An 11,556-nucleotide genomic window follows, 5' to 3' on the forward strand; every position below is an offset into this window, starting at 1 on the left:
TCACGAAAACCGTGTACCCCACTATGTATAACAGTCAAACCAAAAGAGCATCAACAGTTTCATTCGCAAGACGCAAGTTATGTTCCAGAAACTCAACCTTTTGTTGGACGTGCCAGAAATCGGATTGATGATTTTCCTAGTTTAAGCCAATTCGAAGAAGATTTTGATGATGTTAGAGATGGCCAGGGTCGAGAAGATAATATTAATGATGAATACAATGATAACATTCCGTTATATGGTGTCGAAGAAGGTGATGAAATACACCCACACACTTCTAATGATGTTGTTGATGATGTTGCTACAATTACTGATCTTAATGCGCAGACAGGTAAGAACATTCAGGTTGGGCAATATAGTGGGAGCAATACTATTGACCTCAACAGCGAATCATCTGATACGTTTGATGTAGGGGTGATTTTTATAATAAGAAAGAGTTACATAAGCATATATCCCTCTATGATATTCAGAAGAATTTTCAATTCAGGGTGACGAGGTCGACGAAGTCATTGCTTGTGGTCGAGTGTCTTGCAAGTGGATGCCAGTGGCGTACGAGAGGTATAAAGGTAAAAGAAACTGAACTTTTTCTTGTGAAAAAATTCAATGATACTCACACATGTTCGTTGGAATTTGTGAATCATGGGCACAAGCAAGCATCAGGAAAGGTGATTGGTGATTGCATCAGGGCCAGATATGAAAGTGTTGGGCGTGTTTACAGACCAAAGGACATAATGCAGGATATTAGAAGAGAATATGGAGTTAATATTACCTATGATAAGGCATGGAGGGCTAGAGAATGTGCTCTTTATTCTCTTCGTGGTTCACCGGAAGAATCATTTGCTTACTTACCCCGTTATTGTGCTGTATTGGAGATTAATAACCCTGGTACAATTACTCATATTGAGTCTGATGATGAAAATCGATTCAAGTATTTTTTCATGGCTATTGGTGCAAGTTTACGTTGATTTCAAAGTTCAATGTGCCCTGTTATCGTCGTTGATGGCACCCATTTGAAGGGTAAGTATTTGGGTACAATTTTTGTGGCAACTGCTTTGGATGGAAATGAGCAAATTTATCCGGTTTCTTTTGGCATTGGTGATTCTGAGAATAATGCATCTTGGCAATGGTTTTTTGAAAAATTACGGGATGCCATTGCAGTTGAAGACTTCTCACGGTTATGTATAATTTCAGACAGAAATCCTAGCATTGATAGGGCAGTTTCACTTGTATTGCCTGGTTCATTTCATGGTGCATGTATCGTCCATATCCAACGAAACATGAAGGCGAAAGGGTTTAATGAATCTGTCATCCCTATATATCTTAAAGCTGGTAAGGTGTATCGAACATCTGAGTTCGAGCATTTAATGAATCAGTTGCGTAATGTCGACGGAGGTAGACCTTATGCTTATTTAGTTGAAGCTGGTTTCCATAGGTGGTCTAGAGCACTGTCTTCTGGTAAGAGATATAGTATAATGACAACGAACATTGCAGAGTTCTTGAATGCTATACTACGAGATGCTCGAAGTTTGCCGATTACAATGCTAGTTGAACAATTGTGTGGCAAACTGCAGGAATGGTTCAGTGATCGTCATAATAACGCAGCATCTGTCACGTCTTACCTATGTTGCGAGTGTGACAAGGAAGTTAGAAAGAGAAGCAATAGGTCACAGCGACTAAATGTTCAACCGATAAGCCATAGTGAGTACTATGTACGAGATGGTGATCAAGATGGACAGGTCGATCTGCAAAACAAGACCTGTTCATGCCGGGTGTTTGATCTTGACCAACTTCCTTGTGTTCACGCATTGGCTGTATGTCGAGTTCGGAACATATCTTTTTATTCCTTGTGTTCTCCGACCTATACGAATGAGGCCCTAATGTTAGCTTATGCTGAACCTATATACCCAGTAACTATTGAGGATCAACACAAAGTTTGCGAGAATAACGTATTGCTCCCGCCGGCGATTAGACGTCAAGGGGGGAGGCCAAGGCAACGAAGGATCCCATCATCTGGTGAAACTGTAGCAGTGAGGATATGTTCCCGGTGTCGACAACGAGGTCATAATCGTCAAACATGCAAAGAGCCAATCGTATTGACTCCAACATCATAGATGTAACACGCTTTGAAGATTAAATCATTAATGTTATGAGTTTTTATAAATTCATTAATCAGTTAAATGTATTACTCGAACAGTTAAATGTATTACTTGAAACAGTTAAATGTATTACTCGAACAGAATCAACAAATGCCCGAACAACATATATTCATTTTGTCGAACCAACACATCAATTACTCGATCAAATAAGCAAAGTACTCGAACAAATATACCTTATAGTATATTACTCGATCGTAAAAGCTAATTACTCGAACAAATATACCTCATATTACTAGAACCAATATTTGTATTACATGGAGTTATATACAATTTAATAGAAGGGAAATAAGAAGTATTTACAAAATTATGTTAAAAATGTTGTCCGTATGACTCGATTGCGAATTCTCTCCTGTAAAACATCATGTCTTCTTGCTTAATAAGTTTTATTGGCATTCCTGCACTTAACACCTCTATAAATGTTATTGTGAACATCCCACAATCTCCCCTGTAAAAAATAAGATAGCATATATGTTAAAATAATATATAAAAGTTAACTACCAGAAAAAATTTAACATTTACCCGGTCTCTTGCTGAGGAACATCTTGCAATCTATGAACAGACCATGGGGCGACTCCTGTATCAATCCCACCCAAACGAAGGATGTATGGCAACATATTCCTCAAGGGTTTCATATGATTATTGCAATCCTCCTTGCTGGTGATTGAAATTTTGGAATCATATACATTGATCCATTTGTTGGCAACTTCAACCTCAATTGCAACCCAATGGATATTTCTCCAATTCATGGGAAAGTAAATGTAATCTACACCATTCAATGGTATGGACCCTTTAGGGTTTTTTCCAAAAATATAGTGCTCAAAGACTTCATGTTTGTCCTATTCTCCAACATTATGAGAATCTTTAATGAACTCATTAAAGTGGGATTCAACTGATAATTGTAAAATGTACTATATTATTTCTTCTCAAATACTCGAACATGATACTTAAATTCTCGATCATTAAATAATTAAAATACTCGAACATGTGAACTAAAATACTCGAACATCTGACTAATAATACTCGAACATGTAACTAAAAAAACTCGAACATCAAATTCAACAACTCGAACATCTAACTAACATACTCGAACACACCTATAAATACTTACAGTGAATATAGTGTCCAACAGCACAACCTTCTTATTGAATATGGCAGGGTATTGCTTGATCCTCTTCATGAGGAGGTACATTGCCACGTCCATATGCTACAAAATCAAAGATAACTATAAGTAACTATTAGGAATCAAATTTTTATTTAATATGGTTATATATATGTTACCTGGTCTGTCAACCAGTAATCGGGTGTCATTGCGTTGATAAACCAATTTTTGTACATCTTCGTTCCACCAACCACCAAATAAGATGTATCCTCAGCCCTGTTTCTTACCCATGCTTCCAATCCTTATCTCCAAATAGTCGAATACGACCTCTTTAAATTGATTGGCCAAGGACCATCAAGATTGTGGTTCGTGCTTGTCTCTTGTGATTGAGACTCTTTTCGAATTAGATTATATATATTTGCACGTCTCGATGTGGAACCTCTTTTTGTTCTCCGTGTAAATGTGTAGTTGGCTTTTGGAATCTCTTCAACTCCAATTGAACTTTTGTCTGTCATTGGCTGTTCAAACACTTGTTCTGTGAGATCCATCAATCGAGCAACTACCTCCGCATCCTCAACATCATCGTCATGTCTAACAGGGGAAACTGTATCCTGATCCTCCTTTCCTGCCTGATCCTCATTTTTATCCGCATCATGCGTTCCCTCCTGATCCTCTTTTTTATCCTCATCATCTTTTCCCTCATCATCCTTTTCATTCTCATCCTTTCCATCAACATCATTTTCATCCTCATCCTGATTTCCATCCTTATCCTCCTTTTTCTCCCAATTTTCATTTAACACTGCCAGACCTTCGTAAATTGCCTTGGTAGTCTCAAAAAAACCAGCAATGCTTTCACAATTTCCTTTTTCATGTCCAAAAGTTGAGCACCATGCTCTGCCAACTTCTGCTCTATGGCATCAAACTTGGACTTCAATATCAAATTCGATCCAGCTTTATGTGCATGTGCATGTTCGATGTGATCATTCATTCTCTTTGTTTTTTTCTCTTTTCTCCTTTTTTCTTCAACATTAACATTGTAATCCCTCCTTTTCTTGGTTCTTCCCTCTTTTCTCTGTTTATCTTCTTCATCTTCTTCAGACTTATCTCAGCTTCTTTTAATTTCTCTTTTCTTAATTCTCTTCATAACCTCCCTAACATAATCCTTCTCCAGCTCAGCCTCTGTTGGCATTAGAGAATCATGAACCTCAATCTGAGAAGATTAAAAACAAAGTGGTGAGTGAAATTGGAACACCAAAATACAAATACTCGAACATCAAACTACAACTACTCGAACATGTTACTACAAATACTCGACTACAAAACTACAAATACTCGAACATGTTCTAAAAATACTCGAACATGTTATCTACACATTTTAACTTTACTAACCTTTATCAGTTCAAATACATCTGACACGATGTCATCTGAAGTAGGGGTTTGATTCCCTGAGTACTTGAGTATTCTGAGGTGTGTTTCACCACATTTGGTGGCATACCTCTGGGCTATAATGGGTACAATTTCATACGCCCAAATCTGTATATAATGAAATACAATGGTAAACTATTATTACAATAAATAATAAAGAGAACATAAATAGAATTATCTATTTTTTTTTACCTGGAGTACTATTGACATTCCATAAAGGCTGTATGTCTCCTTTGACTTACCCTTACTCAAGTATTTTTCAGCCCTTCCAACCATGGCAGATGCAAGAGAGGTAGCAGTACGTTGGTAGCAAACGCTTCCCCATGGATATTGGTTGAAGGCATCCAAATCATCCACAAGTTGGAGCCACTGAATATTAATGGCATTTCTTCTCTCCCTAGGCATCAATACAGACTCAACAAAATACACCAATGCTAACTTCAAAGCATCATGAGCATTATCACATTTATCGAATGCCTCTTCCAGCTCAGTTCTGCTTACATTGGTCGCCTTCCCCTTACCCTTGCCCTTTCCACATTTTTCTTCAAAATAAAGAGATTTTAGCCTATTAACAGATGTATCAACCAGAGTTGACACATCGGGCACAGATTCTGTACATAATAGTCCGGTGATAATCGCAAAATCTTCAATACCAAATGTGCACTTCTTTCCACCAATATTGAGATGCAATCTTTCTCCAAAATCACCCTGGGGAGAAACAATTTGACGAAGTAGAAGTTGGTGTATTAGTTGTGAAGAACAACTGATGTCATGTACATCCAGCATCATGCCAAAGCATGATTGCCTAAAAATCTCAAGTTGCTCCTCATTCAACTTCAATTTAATTGAAGTGGTAACAACTGATATGTTTGAAAAGGTGGTTACCCGGGTGGGGAAATGTTGCTCCTCACTTATCAGATAGTCTTCATGAGACAATTAATTAAAATAAAACACAAAATTAATAATACTCAAACAAGAAAACATATTTACTCGAACAGTCAAACTAAACTAAAATACTCGAACATGAAATCATATTTACTCGAACAGTCAAACTAAACTAAAATACTCGAACAATCCTACTTATCTACTCGAACATTCAAAATCAAATAATCCAACAAAACTACTTATTACTCGAACAGTTAAAATCAAATACTCGAACAAAAGAAATCAACTACTCGGACAAGCATACGTATTAACTCCAACATAACAGTCAAACTCAAATCCTCAAACAGGATAATCTATTTACCCGAACAGTCAACCCAGAAAACTCGAACATCAACCCATAATACTCGAACATCAACCCATAAAACTCGAACACCAACCTATAATACCCAAATCCACTAACAACGTACTGGAACCCTAAACCCATAAACGCTAATGAGATATGTAAACCCTATACCAGGAAAAACTAAAACCCTAAGCATCCAGCACTGCTAAAATCAAAAACACAAACCGTGATCACTGCTTACTCGAACGAACCACAAATACAACATTAAATAATACATACCCATGCTATACCAGGTCGAATGTGGCAGAAATCAGAAATCGTCGTAAAAAGAACGTGAAAGAAGAAAGAAGAAGGTGAAGGATGTCGCGGGAAGTGAAGGATGCCGGCCTTTGAACCAAAACGATGTCGTTCCAATGTCTTCAGGGTATTTGTGTTAATTCCTTTCAAAAAAGTATTAGATTTCATGTTTTTAAAAAAGTGGGTTAGTTTTCAAAATTGAATTTTAAAAAGTGCTACTTTTCAAAAAAAACCCAAAATTTAAGACCCTCCTAAATCCTAATCACAAGAGGAGAGTCGGGGAGTATTGGAGCACTGATTCACCCGTCTCCTGAATCAAATCAAATTAGGAGAATGAAGACGGTGAATGCGTTGTTTTACTTCTTGATCATATTTTACTTGATATCAGTTGCTTCCGTCGATTATATTGTCGGTTGAGGCGGCTTTGTTGAGGTGAATCGCCAGTTTTTTCAAATTTTTTCGTGAACTCTATTTGTTGCCTGGAAAAAATGCGAGAAAAGCAAGTAAACTGGATTTTTCGAAGTTATATTTAAGCTCAGTTTCTCTAAGATTGCTGCGGATCTGAACTAGAGGTGCTCTTTTGCGATGTGTTAGTTTATTCCTTTTTTTCATCGTGAATTTATATTTAAGCTGAGTTTCGATTTGTTGCCGAGTAAGTTTAGTATGAATTGCTCTTATGTAGGCGAGTTCATCTCTTATCAAGTCGCGGAAGGCAACGGATGCAAAATTAGATTATTCTCATATCACGGTACATAGTTTTGTCTGCGATTTTGTTTCAAATAACCAATCAATTTAAACATTAATTCATTCTATACCACTTGGAGATTGGGATTTATTCTAAATCATACTTTCTTTGTCAGGTTGAGCTTCGCACAGTGGATGGATTGGTGAAGGACAGAACTCAGTGTGCTCCGAATGGTTATTACTTCATCCCATTATATGACAAGGTAATTCATTAGCTTAGGTATTCCGATATGATAATTCTTGGGTTGAGATTTCACGGGGTGGTGAATTTTTATTTGTGATGATTCTTACTTAATCCTTAAAATTTTCACAAGTCTATTTAAACTGATAAATCTTATAAAACAGATAGTGAGACTTATAAATTATGATGGTAAAGGAAATGCTTGCACCTCACTGCCTTCATGTTGGCATCACATTCTATGTGTTTAAAGAACTCTTGCGTAGGTCGTTTTGTGATGTTGGTTGACGAAGAGTTCATGCATTTCAGAGTGATCTGGATTCTTTTAGTTACCTGTGCATTTTTGGAAAGGAAACTAATTGATGGGGTTTTGACTTGTCCCTTAACCAGTAGTTTAAGGTTTTGACACTGCAGAGCCGCAGAGGTGATGCAATTTGAATTAATTTGAATTTACCTGGAGATTATCCTGGACGCAGCCAGAGATTTTGGAGCCTAATTATTTCTTTCTGAGAAGCAGAAATATGATTCCATTGTTGTTGATTAAGTTCCTTTTTACTGTTTGACAATGGAAATAACCTGCCATTCTTTCACACTGGAATATCCTTGTCTTTGTTTTCAGCATTGAAAGATGCGCTATCTTTGTCGTTATTTTTTTTTGAATGGAAAATTTTTTATTAAAGCTCCAAAGGGCTTGTTACAATATTGAACGAAAGGTCTTCCTCTCACGGTTGTGAGAGCTGTTTATTTATAGCACTAGAGACAAATCCTACTGGTATTACATCAAGTGGGTTGGGCCCAATACTAATATATTCTAACACTCCTCCTCAAGCTGGAGCATATATATTTTTCATGCCCAATTTGTTACAAATGTACTCTACTCGACTCCCAGCTAAAGCTTTAGTAAAGATATCACCCAGTTGATCCTTTGTGTTTACATGCTTCAGAAAGATATCACATGATTCGAGTTTTTCTCTAACAAAGTGACTGTCAACTTCGATGTGTTTTGTACGTTCATGACACACTGGATTAGCTGCAATATGCATAGCTGATTGACTATCACACCATAACTTAGCAGGTACAGAAACTGAAACTCCCACCTTCTCGAGAAACTGTCGTAAATAAGTCACATCACTCGTGACATGAGTAAGTGCCCGATATTCTGACTCATAGTTACCAAGAACTCGGTACGTTCCGGGTCATGGTACGGGTACGGGAACGAGGTACACCACTTAATTAATTTGTGGTACGTTGGGGATAGGATTAGTTGGTACGCTAATTGGGAACGTGGTACAGTTTGAAAGGTTATTCGGGTCACCACTAAATATTGAAAGTTTATCTTGATTAATGTTTCTGAGCATTTAAAATGGTGAGGTGCACTTCCTTCTGCCTCCATAAGCCTGTGTAATCAGAAACAATGTTTTCAATGAATTTCAAAGGTCAGTTTTTCAGTTTTTCTCCTCTTACTCCCTCTATTTCCCTCAACTCTCCCTATCTATATTCAATCAGTGATGATTTTGGGTTTTCCTTTCAATTTTGAGGCAATTATACCTTATTTCCACTATATTTCTCAAGTTTTCTATAGCAGATTTTTGGCATCCCAAATCACGTTCCCGAGCGTCCCAAGTCGCTAGTGTACCCCGTTCCAGGACATGCATCCCAATTCGGGGTTCAAGGGGTAGTAGAGCGTTCCCGGTAACTATGTTCTGACTCAGCGCTAGAACGTGAGACAACATGTTGTTTTTTACTCTTCCAAGACACCAACTTGCTACCAACAAACACACAGTAACCCGTAGTGGACTTCTTATCATAAGGAAACCTAGCCCAATCCGCATCCGAAAATCCCTTAGTAGAAAATCCATCAAACGGTTCAAACCCCTCAACAAAAAAACCATCAATGGATAATTTTTCACCTTGCTTGTATCCATGATTACTATAACGCAAACCCCTACTCGGATAAGCTTTAATATATCTTAGGATATGAGACACAGCCTCCCATTGAGGTACTCGAGGGCTAGATAAAAATTGACTTACAACACTCACAGAAAATGCAATATCTAGTCGAGTGACTGCTAGGTAATTCAACTTACCCACCAACCGTCTATAACGATATGAATCCGAATATATTTCACCTTCATCACAAATTAGTTTCACCCCCAAGAGCATAGGAGTATCACTTGGTTTTGGTATCACTCATACCACAATCACGTAGTAGATCAAGTGCATATTTCCGTTGAGATAAGAAAATCTCAAGCTTACCACGCATAACTTCAACCCCCAGAAAATACTGAAGATGACCAAGATCTTTAGTTTGAAACCTACTCTGAAGAAAGACTTTCAAGGATGCAATCCTTGCACTATCACTGTCAGTAATGATAATATCATCAACATACACAACCAGAAGAATATGCCCTGCACCAGATTTACGATAAAATACCGAATGGCCACTCACTGATCGGCGAAGACCAAACTCCAAGACAACTGAACTAGACTTCCCAAACTACGCTCTAGGAGACTGCTTCAGGTCATATAATGATTTCTTTAACCTACATACACTCTCAGACTCCGCTCGGGCAACAAACCCAGGAGGTTGCTCCAAATACACCTCCTCCCGCTAGTCACCATGAAGAAACACATTTTTCACATCTAGTTGATATAAAGGCCATCCCAAAGAAGAAGCAAGAGAAATTAAAACTTGGACCGAAGTTAACTTAGCAATGGGAGAAAATGTATCAGTGTAGTCAATACCATAAATTTGAGCATACCCATTTGCAACTAAGCGAGCTTTTAATCGATCCACGGATCCATCAAGTTTCATTTTAACCACATATACCCATTTACACCCAATAGTCTTTTTCCCTGGAGGTAAGGGAACTATGTCCCATGTCTTATTACCGCCAACTAGGAGAAGATAGAGCCTCGAAAAGAGTCCGAGTCCAAGGCAGAGATAAAAGCCTGCACAAATGAAGAAACACCATCATAGGAAATATATGCAGAACAACTCTGTCTTCCCTTGAGCAGGGCCATAGGTAAATTAGCATAAGAGGGATCAAACGTCAACGCATCATATATAGCAGGGGGTGGCGCAGGATTCGCAGGAGTGCTTGATCCAAACACACGACGGGGACCACGGATATATGTCTGAAATGGAGCAGAAGGAGCAAGAGTAGTGGTAAAATGAATAAGATCATATCGTAGGACATCATCAATGGAAGATTCAGAGACACCGAAGGATGGAAAAACGAAAGAGAATGGAGATGACTCATTAAATGACACATCAGCGAAAACCACATACCTCCCCAACTCGGGTGAGTAACACCTATACCCACGTTGGACAAGCGAATAACCTAGAAAAATACAATGAAGACTCTTTGGATCTAACTTTGTCACATGAGGACGGATATCCCGAACGTAACAGGTGCACCCAAAAATCCGTAAGGGGAGAGAATGAAGAGCTAAGTGTGGTGACAACACCTTAAAAGGAATCCCTCCTTGAAGAACTGAAGAAGACATTCGATTAATAAGATAAGTTGCAGTTAAAACCGCATCACCCCAAAATACTTTCGAAACTTTCATATGAAACATTAGTGCACGTGCAACCTCCATTAAGTGTATGTTTTTACGTTCGGCAACCCCATTTTACTGGGGGGTATCAGGACATGAAGATTGATGAATCAAACCATGTGTAGCAAAGAAGGATTGAAAAGATGAGAAATGTAATAACCCGAACTTCTTTTCTTGTAGAAATTAGGTAGGACCAACATGTGTTGAGTATATAGATATACTTAAAACCATTAGAAATAAAAACCAAGTGAATTGGGAGTATACAAGTGGTTTAAAAACTGAAAATTTGGGTTACAGGTGTAACCGTCCGGACAACTTTTAAAAGCTATCTGGACAGCTTTAATAAAATGGCATAGATCTGCCAAATGGGCAGAGGTGTGCGGACAACCTTCTAGGGTGTCTGGACACCTCTTTAAAAATCAGTCCGAGAATGGTTTTTAACACTCATTTCGTGAATTCTCTTAACATACCCGACCTAAACAAACCTTAAACCCCATTTTCTCTCAAATTTCCTTCCTCTCATCAACCTAAGATCATCAATCAACGTAAGATTTCCCTCTTTCAAGTTGGATTTGTGACTTCTCTCTCTAGCTTACATATTTTTAAATTCCTCTCTTTGTTCTAATCTTTCAAGGTTTGAACCCAAACTCAAATCTATGAGTTCCTACATCATTTGAGGCCTAAAGGAAGCTTGAATCCCTTCCTTCTACTTGTTTCTACAACCTTGGTAAGTTTCTTAAACCTAAAAGCTAGTATTTAGAGATTGGGTGATTTGAGATTCTAGGGTTTTGTAGATTTGGGGGAAAATCTTTAAATTAGATGAAATTAGTGATTTAATATGTTGATTTAGACTTGTTTATGGTTGTAGTGC

General features: G+C 37.9%; 2 protein-coding genes across 2 annotated transcripts; one reads left to right on the forward strand and one right to left on the reverse strand.

Moving 5' to 3' along the window:
• Positions 1-974: 974 nt before the first annotated feature.
• LOC120007253 lies at positions 975-2,108 on the forward strand. Its single transcript, XM_038857456.1, has one exon. The coding sequence runs from the start codon at positions 975-977 to the stop codon at positions 2,106-2,108; it is 1,134 nt and encodes a 377-aa protein (XP_038713384.1).
• A 354-nt stretch (positions 2,109-2,462) lies between these two features.
• Positions 2,463-4,240, reverse strand: LOC120007254 (ubiquitin-like-specific protease ESD4). The gene is made up of 6 exons (XM_038857457.1): positions 4,141-4,240; positions 3,580-4,060; positions 3,432-3,528; positions 3,262-3,357; positions 2,673-2,989; positions 2,463-2,598 (listed from the first exon to the last, which is right to left on the reverse strand). The coding sequence occupies exons 1-6, from the start codon at positions 4,238-4,240 to the stop codon at positions 2,463-2,465; spliced, it is 1,227 nt and encodes a 408-aa protein (XP_038713385.1).
• Between the last annotated feature and the right edge of the window lie 7,316 nt (positions 4,241-11,556).

This window comes from Tripterygium wilfordii, chromosome 10, assembly GCF_013401445.1.
Source record: "Tripterygium wilfordii isolate XIE 37 chromosome 10, ASM1340144v1, whole genome shotgun sequence".
NCBI lineage: Eukaryota > Viridiplantae > Streptophyta > Magnoliopsida > Celastrales > Celastraceae > Tripterygium > Tripterygium wilfordii.

Bases quoted from the DNA above. Each gene is read 5' to 3' on its own strand.
- LOC120007253 (XM_038857456.1), top strand. From the start codon at position 975: ATGTGCCCTGTTATCGTCGTTGATGGCACCCATTTGAAGGGTAAGTAT.
- LOC120007254 (XM_038857457.1), bottom strand. From the start codon at position 4,240: ATGAATGATCACATCGAACATGCACATGCACATAAAGCTGGATCGAAT. The intron at 3,529-3,579 runs GTCGTATTCGAC...GGTAAGAAACAG, and splicing joins TGGCCAATCAATTTAAAGAG to GGCTGAGGATACATCTTATT. The intron at 2,990-3,261 runs GTAAGTATTTAT...GTTGGAGAATAG, and splicing joins TGTTGGACACTATATTCACT to GACAAACATGAAGTCTTTGA.